Source organism: Ruditapes philippinarum, unplaced genomic scaffold (assembly GCF_026571515.1).
Source record: "Ruditapes philippinarum isolate M1 unplaced genomic scaffold, ASM2657151v2 ctg1239_1_1_1_1, whole genome shotgun sequence".
Classification (NCBI taxonomy): Eukaryota; Metazoa; Mollusca; class Bivalvia; order Venerida; family Veneridae; genus Ruditapes; species Ruditapes philippinarum.
The window spans coordinates 326,913-346,032 of NW_026866030.1; the positions used below are offsets into that span (position 1 = coordinate 326,913).

Genomic DNA, 19,120 nt, shown 5'->3' on the forward strand with positions numbered 1-19,120 from the left:
TACCATTCTAAAAAGTTAGATTTAGATGTATGGTTGTATAAGTTACTCCAGGTAGAGGTACATGTACTTTATAAAAAATGTACAATCATCATTATCAAGTTGACATATTAAAATAAATTGTTCATGCTGAATTTGTGCAGTGGACATGTCCAGCTTTGAGTTTGAATTGTTGGAAAAACTGCATGATTTTAAAGAACATTTCTATTGAGAAAGGGGCCTTTGATAGGCTTTATTAAGGTCAAAAAGTCCTGCTTTGGATAAAGATTGTGAAAACAGCTTAGTAAGTGAAGAAAGGTTGTTTTGATTTCTCTATGTTAAATAGAAATGGTAGATTCAGCTGATATCTCATGTATTGTTGGTGAGATAGTAATTTTATTGTGGGAAAACGAATTTTGATTAACTGAAAATAAAGTGATAAAAATCTTTCTTGCGTCTTTGTCCAGTCATAATGTCAAGCATATCACTGATAGATAATTTAGTTTAGATTCTTGTCATTAAAAAGACAGACAGTTTGTTGTGCTACATCATTGTGATCAGTGGATTGTGAAAGCTTTAATTTTGTTTACGGCAGTGATTAAAGAGTTAATTTATATGGGTGGGAGATGACCCATGTTAAAGCTGCAATAAAGGTTGATACACAAAATGTGGTTTATAATCATTGACTCTTCTTGAATTGACTAAACATTGGATTTGGTGACAGGTGTAAAGAATTTCATTGTTCTTCAAAATTTGGAGAACTTTAAATGCTATTAATTAATTTATTAATTAATAAACTCTGAAACAATATGAAGTGTCAAAAACAGAGAGTGAAATTCTCTAAAAGATAAAGCAAAGTAACAGTTTTAAGACTTTTCCCCAACAGAATTATCATCTATATTTTGGAATATTTTGAAATTTATTTCATTACTGCCATAACTTATTGCTATAGCTTCTCTGAGTTACAGCAATGTTGCTGCATCTACAACATCTTCAACATCTATGAATAGACTGATGTTTAATGCACAGCTGCAGAGTAAATTAAAAGGGAGATAAGGTGTCACCTTGCGGCATACCTGTATTTAACTTAAACCTGATACTATTGTGGCTATGGTTTCTTCCTGATTGAATTAAGTATTTAGTTTTTTAACTAAAATAGGATGAAATGCCATTAGTCAGGGTAAATTTAACAACAGACAGTAGACTTCAATAAAATACTGATTGTGATTTTTGGGAATTTTTAACAGGCTGAAGTGATTATTAAAAGTAAGTGATTTAAGTAAATGATTTTATGAGATATATTATATGGATTCTGTTATAGTTTGTTTTATAAGTAAAGTCCCTTGAAATGTAAACACTGAAAGAATACTTTTTACATTCAGTATATTTAGGTTAATAAAATAATTCATTGAGATCATTTATCATCCTATATGCCATTTATATATGACAATGCAATAAAATTTTAACATTAAATATTATAAAATATGCACTTGCTAAAAGATTTTTAGAGGAGGTGTCTAATTTTCATACTTCTTAATTGTCCAGTTTCCTCCTTGTTTTTGTCCCATCTTTTAGTGCAATCTTGAGTGGCCTCACTTGTATCAGAGAAAGGTTGCATAGTTACTGTCTCATAGCAACATAAAGGACCATTAGCATACAACTGTCAGGGGATATAGATGAGTTAGTATTTAAATTAGAAAGGTGGGTTGACATTTTGGCTACATTAGAAAGATAGGTTGACACTCATGAACTAAAGCTTCTTTATTTAATCATCTAAATGTGCGGCATGAGTCAGTTTTAAACATACATTTCAGATGATCTAACCATTTATTATAGGGTATGGTAGAATGTGGACCTAACTTGGCATACTTGGCAACAGTTGTTTATATCATAATAAACATACTATCTGCTTGAAATAATAAATTTAATTGATATCCAGTGAAATAGTTTTATAACTTTCTGATTAATTTATGACAGATTTAAGTCATGTTTTGTTTATTAACTGGTTGCAGTGATATTGTTTTCTAAAGGGTTAAGCAGGTTCCTGATACACATGTATTTCAGGAACAAAGTTGAATTAACTGTTTGAAACAATTGATGAAGTTTTACAAGACTGAGATGAATAGTAGGCTTTATTTTTACTGTTTGCTGATACAGTAATAGTATATAATTATTAAGACTTGGACTTTCCTAATTAGTACCTGATACTAACTGAGCAATGTTAATATATAAACAAAAAGTTAAAAAGGGTGAAACTGAATGCAGATAGTAGGAACAGGAATGCAGGTTGCAGGGCATTCTAGAAATCCTTTCTTGAAAAGGTAGATTAAACAAGATAATATTAATATATAAAAATTATGAAACCAGTGCAAAATCGGAAAAATGTTCTTCAGTCTGAGCTGCATTTCAGAGAAAGTCCCAAGTCTGAAATCAGACTTAAGGACAAAACTGATCTATGTTTGCATTCCAAAACAACATCTTAACTTACGACAAATGAAATGGTCTGTCATATTTTCTTAACTTTTCTCAGGAAAATGAATTTAGTTATAGTCTAAAGTCTTTGACTGAAGGTAAAAACATTTATTGAAACAGTCTTTTATTAGTCCTTCAGTTGGTTTTATGTTCTAGGACTAAATAGGATACTATTAAAAGACTTGTATTAAATGCAGCCCTGCAGTCTTAAGATTTCTGTGTTCCTATATCTGTAACAGAAATCATATTATGACATTCTCTATGTTCGTTTTTTTTTTTTTTTTTCAAAAACTTTGTTTTTGCTTAGTAAGTATAAATCTAAAAAAATGCCTACACTTGTTTTGCAAACTTTAATGGATATTTGATATTATATAACCATCAAGCAAATTTTACATATGGCTGTTAATCAGTCTAAGGTATTTAAACATGATCCTAAACGAAATCTGATTAGACAAAGAAAGTGTGCGGTTTGCTTGCAGTTTTATTTGTTCGGAAGTGATATTTGTATTTAGGATGGAGTTGAATTAGATTTTAATTTGTTTGAAGCACATTTTAGCATAATACGATGGTTTTATTGGTGAAATTAAATGGATTCAAACGAAATTTGATACAAGTGATTGTGGCATGTTTATACCGACAAAGTTACCTAACTTGTGAAGCAGACGCAATTTATTGCTTACGCATGACATGCAAAATACATGCAATTTATAGTTGAAAGTAAATAATGCATTGAAACTAAAAAAAATAAGATTTTTGTGATATTTGAGTTGGCAGTTTCCTTTGTCTATATATGTGTATCGTCACTGCCTATAGAGTATATAGTATTCATGATTAACCCCCCTAAATTTGTATAATGGACTTGGCCTGCTTTGAATTAGGAACAGTCCATTGTCAGTTGAAGGGCATTCAGATTAAAAATATTAAAATTGAGCAGCAAATATATATTTAGGTGATGCATCATGGATATACAGGCTGTCACCTGCCTCTATACCAGTGGCAATATTATTGTAACAGAAGTTATTCATAATTGCCGATGGTGTTTATTGAATTGAAAAAAGCATTGGCATATCATTGCAAGGGATATTATCTTAACATATTAGAAAAGAATACAAACATTAATAAGATACTTAAGGCTATCAATATTATAGATTAAGCAATTTTATGAATATAAATATTAATTTCAAAACAACAGTAAGGTGCAAAAAAATATTATTTTATTTAACCAATGTGACTTAAAATATTGAAAATAAATAAAGACAAGGTAACACTAAATCATGTGACATATTGATGGAGTTATAACAGTTTTGCACCAAGCACTTATTTGGTCAATTTAAAATTGAACCGTTCTGTTACCAGGTACTTCTTGTACTGTTCTATTCTTTATTAGACATATATCTTTTCAGAAAACAATGAAAATGATAAAAAAGATATTTCTCCTGTTATATGTCTCACATTTACACTGTAGAACAAAGCTTTTATCATGCTTAATTAAAAAAAAGTTTTTTAAAGGCCAATATTACATTCATAATTTTTCTATAAATCCCACAGGCGTTAGGCACATTTGCCATGCCAGTAATGGTCAAATTATCATAAAATAATCACCCCTTGATCATGGCGAGAACAAAATTACTTTACTGTATGAAATATATTTTTTGATAAATCCTAGAAATTGTTGCCTCAGAAGTACCTCAAAAGGCATTCTGGGTGTCCCTTAACATGCTCAGCATGTCATTAAAATTATTATGCTTGCACATGATTTAACAGCATGCAATTATTTGACAGCTGTGGGTGGTAAAACCTGGATACCAAGCACTTATTGAATATAGATGATAATGATTTGTGATTTATTATACCATTTTGCAGATTAGAAAGATAAAAAGCCTGTATTCACATGTAAAACAAAAAAAGATACGATATATATAGACCTAAGGCAGAACTCTTGTCATTTGAATAATACAATTAGTGGTTAATATATTTACATTTTGATACCATTGTGAATAATGTCATGTTGTATCGATTGACATTTGGAATAAAAATGCTGAAGAGTTGTTTGGCTGTTAGATTAGCATCAATTTATTAACTTTGTGGGTAAATACTAGCAGGTCTGAAGTAACTGATAAATTGACTTCCTCATTTAAATAAGGTTAATTTTCATTGGCATATACCCATCTGCAACCTTGTACATCCACTTTCAGCCCGAGAAACCAACTTTCATCCAAGTGCACCCACTTTCAACCCGAGAAACCCACTTTTATCCAAATCCACCCACTTTCAACCCGAGAAACCCACTTTCATCCAAGTGCACTGACTTTCATCCTAGCACACCCACATTTAACCCGAGAAACCCACTTTCATCCAAGTGCACCCACTTTCAGCCCAAGAAACCCACTTTCATCCAAGTGGGCCCACTTTCAGCCCGAGAAACCCACTTTCATCCAAGTGCACCCTCTTTCAATTCGAGAAACCTACTTTCATCCAAGTGCATCCACTTTCAACTAGAACCCACTTTCATCCAAGTGCACCCACTTTCATCCATAGAAACCCACTTTAATTCAAGTGCACCCGCTTTCAACCCGAGAAACCCACTTTCATCCAAGTGCACCGACTTTCATCCTAGCACATCCACATTTAACCCGAGAAACCCACTTTCATCCAAGTGCACCCTCTTTCAACCCAAGAAACCCACTTTCATCCCAACACACCCACTTTCAACCAGACACACCCATTTTCATCCTAGTAAACCCACTTTTATCCTAAACTAGATTACGAGATTCGGACAAAATCTGCCTACTACTTGACTATTTTATCCTTGCTTTTCGTATACCCTTCATTAAATTTTTTAATCCATTCTAAAAAAAAAAGTACCAAACTTTAACTGTACCATACAGTGAAAGTCATATCAAAGTGAAAGAGTTTCAAAAGACAAAAGTCATATCAAATCAAAAATGGGAAGTTTAGATTGCCAAGCGGTACATCCAGGAGTCCTTCTCTATAACCTAGGATATCACATATGAGTTAAAACTGGCATCATAACACTATTTTGATAATTGACACCATTATATGAGTGTTTCTTTAGCTTATTTTCATGTAACACAAGGATATTTATTACAATGTTATACCTTTCATAAATCATTTTGCTTTATTTAATGATCTAATATATCTTCAGTTGTTAAATATCTTTGAAATTTGTGGGCTTCTTTATTTACAGTATAACCTGTATATAAAGTCCAATTAAATGAGATGGTAGAAGTGGTCTTATTCCTTGGTTCTTTTACATGCCCAGTGTATAGCACTGATACATGCAAGGATTACCTGGGTTTCGTACCAGTAAACCTCTAGTTAGGTGGGAAACACTGAAAGTGTTTCTGAAAAATCTGAAAAGATGGTAGAAGTGATCTTTATTGAAAGTGGTCTCTGTGCAAATAAAAAGGAAGTGATGCTCCATAAATGATAGAGTGGGATGTACAATTTCCAGCCATTATTGGCAGGTGTTTCTAGCATTGTCTTTTGTCAGAGGTGGTCTTTATAACCAGGTTTAATTGTATCATTTATCTTATGATTATCTAACACATCACAACAGAACAATTGACCACTTGTAGTTCACACACATCACATGTGTTTTCTGGTGCTGTTTTCATAACAAACGAAATCATTTGATTGATTACCCCACTAAACTTTCCTCCACTTGAAGAGTCTGTTAAGAAATCTTCAGATTAGGAGGTAAAAAAGGTGGCAGTTGGCTGCTTTTCGATCTCCAATATGCCAATTCTTCATGTCGATGCCTCTCCCTCTCTAGAAAGTAGATTTAGAAGCTTAACTTTTTAATATGATATGGAATTTGGATTATTTGCAAAGATACAGATTTTTGGCTTAGATTTTCATTGTTTCAAGGTTTTTGACTTTCGAAAATTTGGATATTTTGAGTAATTATATGTATTGTTGCAGTATTTAATTGCTCAGACGCAGACCGTTTTTTTTTCTGCACAGACAAAAATGCTGTAGCTATGAGCTTACTTGAAAAGCCTTTTATTTTGTTTTGTTTTCGTTAATTACAGCATTCATGAAAGCATTCTCCGTTATTGTTATGGTAATTGCATCGTTATTGTTATGGTAATTGCATCGCAAATTGCACATGTACAAAGAGGAAATAGTTTTCGTAATACCAGTATTAGTGTTTTGTCCTTGGACCTTTATTGAAAGTGCATTATGCATTTGCTGCTAGGGAAGTGATTATTTTTCGAAGTTTGTAATAGCAGTGTAAACATTTTGGCTCAGAAAAAATGGATTTGAATATAATAATGAACCATATAAAGGATGACAGGTATGTGTAATCAATAAGTAATATGATGATACTACTTTGGCCTTAACAACTAATTTTAGACTATTCTTTTACATTTCAGCATTGGAATGTAATTTATATTAAAAAAAAAAAGGTCAAACAACAACAAATACATTTGTTATTATGCTAAAATTGTATTAGATGAGAAGTATTTTTATATAGTCTTGTTGGATGGGGTTAGTTGATGTTCTTGCACATGCTGCCATCTATTCTGTCTTGCCAGGTTTACAAATGTGCTGGCCAGCTTTAGGTTTAATTTAATACGCATTATATCTATAAATATAATTATATATTTTACTTATTTGGTTGGGTAAAAAGGGAATTTAGAGAGAAATGTTTCAAATTGATAGACAACAATGTTAAGGCTCAGGATTTGATAAATGTTTAACTTTATGCACTGCCCACTTAGCTCAATTATCAGAGAGCATCCAATAAGTAAATACTGTGGGGGTGGCTGGTTTGATTCTCTGGCAAGGGGTAATTTCTTCTTGAGTAGTTGCACTATTGCAGAGAAATTCGTAATTACCGGTTACATATTGAGGAAAGCCTGTTAGGTGGATCGACTGCTACCACCAAGATATGACCAAAAAAAATATAAAAAAATGTTAAAATCGTTAAAAAAACAGGAAAAAAACAAAATATATAGCAGACATTTTTAGAATTTTTTCCCAAGAACAAATTAAAAAAGATAAAGAAAAGTCCATCTTATATTTCTTGATATGCTGTAAGGTGAAAGGGATATTCAAATTAATTCAGTCGCTCTATTTAAGAGGAAAATACGACTTTCAAATTTCAAATATATACAAAAAGCTGTAGTATCATCCTTGACAAGCTCTAAATTTTTGGCAGGTTTATAGTCTATGGAAGTTATACTTTTTGTTAAAGGAATGTTTTGCTAACAGCATGGAAGAAGGTATAAGGTTTTATAAAATGAGCAGTTTTATGGACAGGCCTTATTGTAGAGGGCGTGCTCTATTGTCACTGTCATAGTATTAATTTTAATAGGAGTTAACCAGTTATTGCATGAAGGTGATCATGGATAAAGAACCTTAAAATAAATCAAAACAAATCCTGACGGTCATTTATCATTTTTAAATGGCATACAATATCCCCTGAGAGTGTCTTATTTTTCAATTAACAATGCAATATCATGAAACTATATTCAGATATGGTATACCAAACTCAGTTATTTCCCTATTCAACCTATTCTTAATTTTAGTTAATACAGCCCACCAATGAACCGAAAATATATCCTTACCAATTTGCATTACAAATATCTAATTTTGTCCCATTATGTATTCGAATACCAGAGTCACATCCAAAAGACAAATATTCAAACAAGATGAATCATCCCACCTCCTACAGTATCCCTGTTTCTTCATTTTTTCCCCCATTTTAAAATGTGACTTTTTGTGGAGATGTGAACGTTAATTTATCATTTTGGAGAAAGGAATTTCAAATATTGTAAGTGATCTTAACTTTTTAAGAATGTTCGGTTATCTTTTTTGCAGTTCAGAATGGAAGTTTGTAATTAAATGTAAAAAGTTTTTGGTTAATTGTCATTAATAAAAACATCAGCAATTATGCAACAGTTTCGTGTTTAAACATTAATTGTGCTGAATTCAATTTTGAGTCTGATTTGAATTCAGAAATGGTCTGTCCATTGACAAGTTTTACAAATTTTAACATACAGCTGTACTGGCTGACCAAATTATAATTAGTACCATATATAGGCCTCTTGTAATTGCCAATTGTGTTCATGCAAGGTAATGAATGGTTCATGATTGGTTCAGACAATGCCAGTATGAAAAGTGTGAATCCCTCCAATTTAGATAATTCAGCAGGATTCTTTTAAAATGAATTGGTCTACAATGAAAGGTCTTTAATACATTAAATAGTTACATTGATAGAATTTAGTATTACACATCACAAGAAACCAGAAAGAATGATACATTGAAGTTGTTGGCAAGTGTGAGATACATGATCCAAATTATTACATAGCAAATAATAAATTGTTCAATCATTCGTCATAAAAATGTTCATACTAAATCACTTCGAACTTTATAAACATTTCTTCATTTAAGCAAAATTTTATAAGATTATCAAAATGATCCATTTCTATTATAGTTTTTATCAATATTTGAAATACTGATGGTAAAGTTCCCATTGTAAACCAATTCACCTCATGTTATTAAAGGGCAAAACTATGAGCAATTAATAAGTGTTTTGTACAATTTTAGGCTATGAGGCTATGATATGGGAGCATTTTATTGTTTTTGTTATATTATTTTCATTTTGTTTCTATCGTTATTATTTCTATCTTCCAATAGTCCTGTTTATGGTCACATTTGTTTCTTATAAATCAAAATGGTTTATATTGGATTGTAAAGGTGTCTTAACTCATCCAAAAAGTTTTCTTTTGGTTTAATTATTCTGATTTCTTTCTGTTCAAAGCAGTTTTTTTTGGATCATTTGAGTTCTTGGAACTGAACTGGTTTCTTTTGACTTTACTTTATTCTCTGTTGAGCTTTTTACTGGTTTACCAACTGTAATAATACAGACAGATGACCTCTAAAAGTTTTGTGTGAGCTTAAGGATTTAGATGGCTTAGAAAACAAACACATGCTTTTAAAATGATATTTCATCTCAACAAAATCACCACAGAAAACAAAGAATGTCTCGGAGATCAAAAGAACTTAAAACAGGAAGTAAATATCATGTATTTGGAATGGTTCCCTATGACTGGTTTTTCAGCTTCACATGGAGCCAGTCTGATTGAAGTCATTGACTGGTACATCAGGGTTTTCCCACTAATTATTAACAGGTTGACCTTAATTACCTGTTAATGTCAGGAATGCTCAAAAGAATGTTTCTGTAGTTGAACTTAATATATTTCTACACATCGAAAATATATAGTAAAAATATGTAGTGTATAGTAATGGAAATGTACCTACTCCAAACAAAAAATATGATGAAAAGTTGGAACTTTATGTTTTAGACAAGTTAAATGATCTTGAATACCATAATAAACATGTGTTTGGTTGTTTTGATTGATTGACACAAAATGGTTGTAATTTTTTTAAAGATATGACATACTAACATAATCATACCAGATTTGCAATTATTCTTGCATTATTAATTAGTTACATATATAGTAACATATATCTGAAATTTCGATTTGTTTTTGGTATTTCAACACTATTTAGGTAAAGGTACCATTGACTATCAACAGACAGATGTTCTTAATTATTTCAATCATTTCTTGTTTGAAATCAGAAATGTTAATAATTGAACACACATATAAATATCATTATATTTAATCAAAGCATAATAAAGTTTATAAATCCAGGTGAAAAATATGAATTTTCTCTCTCAAACAGTATCATTTTTACCCTAAAGGGCTAAGAGTTATTTGAATATTGCCAATAACCAAAAACCTCTCCTCCTATCTTGGCACAATATCTACCAAAAAAACAATCTGTGCACTGAATCATTACAACAATTAATTCAGAACAGCTATTTTATAGGAAAATTAAGGTTTAAAAGCTTAATCTTTTACATATATTTTCAGATCTGGAAAACAACCCAGAATATCTGAGGATGATCTCAGATGCAGAGCAGACCAGTCAACGGAGACGTTCCGGGGATCCTTCCCACACTACTGCAGACTCGTCCAGCTTTCATGATGGTCTGGAAGATGACGAGTTCTTAAACAAAGTGTGTAAATTTGAACTTATTTCACGTGGTAAAAATTCGCCAACAGCGAAAAGTCCAACTGTCAAAACACCAGGAAAATTTAATATAACATCACCGGACGGTAGATCTGGTCGAAGGTCTGGTGAAAATTTCTATTACGGAGAAAAGTTATTTAGTAAGGACACTGCAACCACACGTGTCTCAGCAAGCATTTTACAGCCTGCCAAGTCACCCAAACCAGATGTAAATGCTCATGATATTAATGCAAACTCTGTAGGTAGTTTTGGAAGTGTTTCCATGAGAAGGAAATCAAATGAATCTAGGAATTCTGGTTCAAGCTTTAAGTCAAGATCTTCAACAAAGAGTAACGAAAGTCCAAACATATCTTTAAGTGATACAAGCTCTAATTCTGCTAACACCTTTTTTAATAGCCCAGTTTCCCCTGTAAGGAAAACTGAACTTGCCACTTCACCTTTCTTTGAGGGGTCAAATATACAAAGGTCAGGGTCAGGTTCACAAAGGTCACCTGCAGTGGCACCAAAACCTGTTCTAGATTCTCCAAAAGTTACAGTAGACTTTGTGCAAAGTAAACAGGACTCTAAACAAGAAAATACTAATCTAAGTGCTAAAGATAAATTAAATGTGAGTGCCAATGGATTAACAAATGGGAAGGATTATTTGACAATTGAAAAGGATGAAAATGATTCTGCAGGCTGCAGGAATACATTCGAAGGAATTGATTTTGATTTTAATGAACTGACAGAAAGTCAGAAAGATTTAACCTTAAAGCATAGAGAGATAGTTGCAGAGAGAAAACAAGAACAAGAGATGGAGAGGTTAGAGCGGCAACGTTTGGAGGAAATTTTGAATATGTGTGCGGAATATGAGAGGCAGATAGAAGAGGAGCAGACTCACACTTTGAAGAAACAACATGAAAAGTTTGTAGTCACAGAAAAAACCTCAATACCTCCAATACCGCCTCTTCCACTACAGTATCAGCATTTACAAAGTAACTTTAGCAACCAAAGCCAGAGTTTACCTGGTTTTAACCAAGGTCAAAATTCGCCACGTGTATCACAGGTCAGTCATCAACAAGTTCAGCCTCATCGGCAGGTGCAAACACCAAAAGGTCTCGACTTGGAAACACAGTCTCTAGAAAGGCGTGATATTGCCAAGTCAGAATATCGTAGCTCAATGACCAATAAAATAATGACCAATGGATCGCTTACAATGCTTTCGTCACCAACAAACTCACATAAAGAATTTTTCCTCGGTTACCAAATGAGAAAATGTGGGTCAAATTCTTCAAACTCTGAGGAGGAATCATTATGTGGGAGCTCAGAGGACACAGGAACAATAAAGCGGCGACCAAATTCAAATCAGGGTACTTTCAGTACAGAAAGGCCAAAAAGTCCAAGGACTTCACCAAGAAGTCCTAAATCTGTATCAAGTAAAAATTGTGTCCAATCAAGTTCAGCCGCGTTTTCGCCAGACCAATTGCAATCAAGCATTCATTACAGTTCAGCATTTTCATCATCCAATCAAAACACTCCATCGCCATTGGTTTCTAGGTCACAAAATGTTCAAAGTCCTCCTCAGGCAGAAAGTAATATAGAAAACGATTTTGCAAAATCATTTAAGATAGAGCCTCTAAGATTGAAAAATGTTGGTGTGGAGTTAATGGAAAGAAAAGATATAGAAAATTTAGAAGAAGGAAGTCATGCGTCTACTTACAGTGAGCCTGAATGTGACCTTCAAATGAATCAAGATCGCCTTAACGAATTACAAATTCATGAACCAGTGTCTAGTAAAACATATGAGGGATCAAACCATTATAATGGTCAACAAAGACAATTGTTTGATGGAAACAATGCAAATGGGGCTCCATCATTTAGTGCTAGATCTCTAGAAACGGAGGCTAATCATTCACATGGTGCTACTAGAAATGTTAATTTGTATTCATCTCGGAGTAAAAATACGGATCACCATGACTATGTGAATATAAATGGATCTCTTTCCTCTGATTCCAATAGTGAGAGTCCGGGTTCCTCCAGTACGTCAACTGTATGCCCTACAAGTTATCATGGATTTATTAATAATATTCTGTCGGCAGGTTCACCACGATCTTCGGGGTCAATAAGTGAATCAAAGTCATCGAGTATTGAAAATGTGACGCCTATAAATAGTGACAATGAGATTAACCTGACACTGACGAGGGGGCAGACTTCAAGAGCCTCATCTACAGGTACTACAGACTCAAGCGAATGTTCGTGTGGAACAATAGATGTGAGTATTTAATTATATATATATATATTTATTAGTATAACCGGATTGAAATTTCTTGTCTGAACTCTTCAAACTGCATGAATTTATTTAGCAACTCTTAAAGCTGCGTGGGATTATTTAATGCATTTAAAGAATATTATAATTTAATCTTGTTATATTTGTGTAATGGACTTGAATTTGGAATAGTCCATAAATAGTTTAAAGGAATACAGTATCAATATACAGTTCTAAGTATTTATCATTACAGAATCATTTAGTTTTGACACAAATGCAGACTGACCTTACTCAATACTGGTGGCATTTGGTCTGCTGTTGTTTTGTAAGCCATTAACATTCTTGGTATTTTGAATTGTACATCTTTAAATCTGGGCAAAACCATTAATCATTTAAGGGATGTGTTGGCTGATCTTGAACTGATCTGGGTAAATGGGTAGAATCTGTTGATTTCAGCAGGCTAAGTTAATATGATGTGCAAAAATTAAGGGTTATAGCTTTTCTGAACATTTTTAGTGATACAAGGGAAACAACCAGTACTTACTTAAATAGTCATGAGTTGTGTGCAAGGAGGTTGTCTCCCTTAATTTAATAACAAAATGAGTCAAATATATGGGGAAATGTTCATGGTCTACCACAATTGACCTCTGTAACAGACACTTGAAGGGATAATTGCTTAAGTTCATATGCTGCACATTTCCTGTAATAGGATCATCCTATTATTTTCCACTTTAATTTGTTTTCAAACAAAGTAGATCAACATTTATGACATTACAATCACATACCATGGTTATTTGATGGTTTAAATTGTCCTGAGGATTAGTAATCGGGCTATATTTTAAGATATACCTATCCTGTTTTAAATTTGGAACTGTTCATTTATATGGACTCCAAAACATTTAGGAGGAACCTGCAGTTTAATCTTCTTGTCAGACTGGTCACTGTACAAATATACAAACCTGTGTGGCTGTATAGGGGCTCATATAGGCTTTTAATCATGTAGACTAGAGCACATGATGTGAAATCTTAACCCTCAATCTGCTGGTACTATATCCAAGTTTTTAGCCCTTGCCACCAGTATAGAGCCAGACCAACATGCACTTTCATGCAGTCTGACCAGGCTCTATACTGTTGGTAAATTGATACTCCAAGAATCCTTTTACCTTGGTCCACTCAATCGACTGTTTTAGATTTAAAGCATCGTAAATTCATCATGTTTGCAGGTGAAAGTTTAAATGATTGTTAAAACAGTAATTTTCACATTTAAGGTGTGACAGACTGAAAGCCTAATTAAAAGATTTTGGTATAAATCCTTAATATTTAATGGTTATTTTTCCATTTTTGGGGTGATCAAAATGAGGAAACACTTATATACTGAATATCAAAATGCATGAATTGCAATTGAACAAAATTTATGATAAATGTCAATCTGCCATGAAACATTAAAGGTTATGTGTATTTATGTTTATGTCCCTGAAGATGCCTATATGTATACCTCCTGGTGAGTACCCTGGAGGCATGAGTACAACTACCATAAGCTATATTATTAGATTTCCTCCTCTAATTGAAGACTGCAATGTCCATGGCTGGATACGAACCAACAGCGGTGAGGACTGTTAGCTAAATCAGTGACTGAAATAACTTTGACATGGAGGACCTTTATACCAAGTACTGAGCTGAATAAATAGATTTTTAATAAGATTCTGTTTTAAAATAAAAAGAGACAACTCAGAGACACCCACTATGACTGTACTTTATGAACAAGCTATGGTCTTTATTTATCTAGTGAGACAAATTACTTTGTGAACGATAGTACTTCAAGTTAAATCCAATCGTTTTAAAATTTCTTATCACCTAAATGACCTTCCGACAAAGGAGCCATAATCAGTGTGGCATATTTCGCACAAGTGAGCAACTAATAAGTCCAGTATTTACGGCACAAGCTGTTGACTTAATAAGATATGACGATATTTTTACTTCTGCCAAAAGGTAGCCGTAAATAGTGAAATAATGGAATAATGCTATAATCAGACTAGGGCGAGTTTATATATGGTAAAAAATACCGAAACTATTTGGTCATGACGTGTGTCAGTTTTACAGTTCCGGTGTGTTTGTTGTGTTTTGATTAGTTTCTTTTTTTAATAAATTGTAGTATGATCGTCTTCATTTAATGATTCAAGTTGTGTTTATGTAAATCTATTTGCGAGACTCAGTCGTGCTTAAAAACTATCTGTGTATGTGTAAACTTGACAGTTGTTACAATTATAAATAGCCGTTTTAAATAGGATAAAAAATGTTTAGGAATGCCGGTGTTTACATTTTATGTTAATACTTAGATCGGTTTCAGTTGTGTTTTTTTGTACGTTTAGATTTAATATTTCATATTCATTTGGATTAGGATAAGCCGTTATAAGATCGATCACATGGTATGTTTATAACCAATTTATAATGTTTTTATCTTTTTCATAAGTGCATTGAACTGTGCTATAATCTGTAGTTTGTTCAAGTACTTTTTGTACATGTACATAATTATTTGGTACTGAAATATTCCGGGTGTACTGACATTTGTAAACCCACGTTACATCTAAGTTTTGTATAATTATTGTATAATCAATATGACAACGTGATGTTATCTAACTAATTAGTTTTTGTTTTGCTATTTTGGATCGAACTTAAATAAAATATTAAAGTTCCTATTATGAAAAAAACAACACAATTTAGTAAATATATGATACCAAGTTATTTTTTAAAGAACCTAAAGGGCTTTGAAATCATGTGACTATAAGTTTGTTCTGTTCACATTCAGTCAGTACCTATTTTGAAATTTTCCCTAAAATTGATGAATTGTTTTGACCAGATTAATAGATGGACAGGTCCATTTCAGATAGTTAGTGTGGTGAGGTTTAAACAGATTTTTTTCTTGTGCATAGATTGTTAGGTGTTTGAGCATTATATTGGTATATGTACATATTAACAATTATGTATGTTGTAAAATTTTCATTCTATTGAAATTCTTATGTTTAAGCATTGCTAGAAACTAAAAGTAATGTCATTTAGTACTATTGAAAACCTGGGACCTTTGAAATTCATATAACAATCTATTGAAACTTGGTTGTAAAATACAGTGACATTCTGATACTTTGTCACCAGAGATGCTTGGGCTCCTGCAGTAGATTATATGTTACACACTTTATAAACATAACAGTGATGTGTAGACCAAAATACAGAAATGTGCTTAAGAACTGCTCTTGAAAACTAAAGAAATGTATGATCAAAGCTGCATTGTAAGATAAATAGCATTGTTATTTTATCTAAGGTCAAGGTTATCAGAATATATTGACCTACAGGTCATGTCAAGGTCAACCAAGTACAATTTTTTACAGTCTGCTTGTAAATGTTTTCTTCCGTAAAGACTATTATTTTCTACAATTTAGGAATGCAAATTTAATGTACTTTGATCTCGAATATACATAAGTTGATTGACAGGTATTGATTTACATATTTGGAATTTATGATCCATGAGTTAATCATGTCTGTTCAAATTATATATTTAATGAATAGAAATAGAAAGTAAATGACAGGACAGATCTTATCTGTATTGTCTTTGTTTAAAAAAAACTCTTCAATTTTAATAAAAATGTCATCTTTGACTTGATATAATAAAAGTAAATTTGTTGAATGAGTATTTTTATAACAAAACAAAGTTTTAAATTACATATATATGTATATAACTGATATTATTATATTAAGAAAAATAAATGTTATTTTGTCTGACCTTGAATGAAAGTTCAGTTTATGGTTTAAGTATACATATGTATAAATGAATAAATATGTATAAATGAAAAGGAAATGAGCCATGCATGGCTTTATGGGTAAGGGATAAAAATCTTGCCAGTAGGGCATGAATTTTGTAAGAATTTAATTGACAATTTGGTTTCTCCAGATGGGGGTAAAGGGTTGAATTGAATATAATATTTATATGAGAAGATTATGAAAAATAAAAATTAAGAAGAATACACAATTCAGTTGGACTAGTATTAAGCATGAGTGGATTCCTTTGAACACACCAAATAACAGGGCCGGCAAAATTTTATTATAACTTACTCAGCTATTTTATTTGAAACACATTTTTACTTGTCAGTTCAATATTTATAAAGTAAATTCAGGAAAGTTTTCACTTTGTCTATATATAGTCTTTGGGACAATTTGGACAATACTTTGTCCATATATAGTCTTTGGGACAATTTGGACAATACGGACAACTGATTTTTCGATCTTGACCAGTCATAAGGAGTAGCAATATATTTCATGTGGTTTGATACAAGAGCTGCATGGTAATCTGATCTAGAGTCGCACACGACTCAAACTGTCCGACAATTTTGAGGTTTACCACTTCCTGTTTCGTATCCAAGAACTTAAAAGTAATGAAACTTGAACAGTTGAAGTAGCATGCTCTGTTCTTCAAATTCTGATAACCTAACAAAATAAAAAAAAAAATATTCATAATATTTTGAGTAATTTTCTTAAAGTGTTCTGTAATTGACGTTTTATGAATTAACTAACTCTGGTTACTTTTTATAGCATATTCTGAATAGTCATTGGCAATACTGATTTTCATACCTTTTAGGGGTTTTTTCCCCTTCAGTGGCTCGTATTTGTTCATAAAACACATGCAGAAAGTTCAGTAATAATAGAATTGTGTATGAACAAAAAAAAGTAAAAAAAAAAGAAAAGTAAAAACGAGAAAAGAATATTTGAAGAATTTTCGTCAGAAACCAAAGTCAAACAAATGCCCATAAAAGGCTAATATGATCTCTTTATACATGTATAATTTTCACTGTCAAAAATATGATAAACTTGTGTAAAGGGTCACATATTTTACACAAATAAGAGGAATGTATTGGTTTGTGGTTTTATGAAGGGAAAGAACATTAAAACAGTACACTGGAGATAAGATAGTCGGAGTTACATTATTATTTGCAATAAATCTTTTTTAATAACCTTAGTATAGAGCAGTTTGTTTTTCTTAAGGTCTGACTCAAATGAGTACATGTAGACATAAATGACTTGCATTGACCTTATCTGCAAGATGATAAATAAACTATATTTATATGTGTTAAGAGTACTTTATTTTAGCCTGGTTTTGGTATAATTTAAAGACGTAAACATATGTTTAAATAGCTTCAAGGTTACATCATGAATCCACCAATAATGGCTCAGATTCTGAGAACTGCCTCAACTTTCAGGATTTAAATTTCATTGGTCAGTGCACATTCTATGCTAGTTTCTGACCAATCGAATGCCTTACATTAAAATTTGAGCTTAAAGAATTTCTTTATAACTGTGGAAACTGATTTTCTACTGGAGAGGTCTGGCTACAACAAGACTTTGTCTAAGAGTGTGGGCAGCTAGCATAAAATACTGTTAAGTTACTGGTACAGACATGGCTTTAAACAGTTGACAATTTGGTTGCTTTATTCATTTTGGTATTTTGATTCAAAAACCCTACAAATTTATAATGGACAATAACAATCACTGGTCTGGATTAAATTCAAGACCAGTCCATTAAGCAAATTGGGAAGGTAACGGGGTTAAACTGCATAAAATAGCACGTTTAATCGTAAAAATAGTTTTAGGCTTTAATATGAAGATTACAATCTTGTTACAATTTATGATGCGGTACTTCGGTTTTGTCATCGGTCTTTGTCCGATATTGTTGACAAAGTGCTCGTGATTATTGACAGGAACTAATACGTCTTTTCAAATTTATCTCTTTTGAACTTTATAACAATCTTTCCCGTAAGTGAAATCTCTTGATCTCAGATCTTCAACTGTGTACCTTTTGACTCAATATCTAACGTTACTTAAATCTCTGTTTAAACATGAGGACAGGTTTTTTTATCATTAAATATTTTATAGATCATCAGTGTTTATATGATTGTCTGTTTGAAACAGTCCTGAATAAAGAAATTATCATTATTATAATTTATGTTTTCCCCTAAATAATGCATTTTAATTGGTTTTTAAGATTTTCTAAGTGAAAACTCTTCTTGTCAATGGTCAGTTTTAAATTTTGGTGTGGAAGTAAACCAATGGACAGGCATAATAAATGTATTCTGAGACCATAAGTTTTAAAGGATTCTCTTTGGACAATGTTTTGGTTTTCAATTTTATTTTTGCTCTATGAAAACCTATGCACATCATGCACTAGAGTGGAGAGGACAAGATAGCTGAAATAGTTTTCAGGGCTGATTAATGCATAGACATGATGGTAAATGCTGAATAATTGTTAGGTTGACCTAGCTCAAAGGGGTGCAAAATTCATAGACTGTTTAAGAAATCACACCTTATTATGTT

The 19,120-nt window shown here is 32.1% G+C and overlaps 1 protein-coding gene across 9 annotated transcripts in view; it reads left to right on the plus strand.

The window, feature by feature from the left end:
* Positions 1–19,120, plus strand: part of LOC132731051 (pleckstrin homology-like domain family B member 1) — a 161,689-nt gene that overhangs the window by 78,224 nt on the left and 64,345 nt on the right. For 8 of the 9 annotated variants that reach the window (XM_060717152.1, XM_060717153.1, XM_060717151.1 and 5 more), the window contains one exon: positions 10,359–12,769. In XM_060717152.1, coding sequence (XP_060573135.1) covers positions 10,359–12,769 — 2,411 coding nt within the window. Of the gene's footprint in view, positions 1–6,615; positions 6,770–10,358; positions 12,770–19,120 lie in introns of those variants that run through there. The other variant, XM_060717158.1, reaches the window with a different exon arrangement.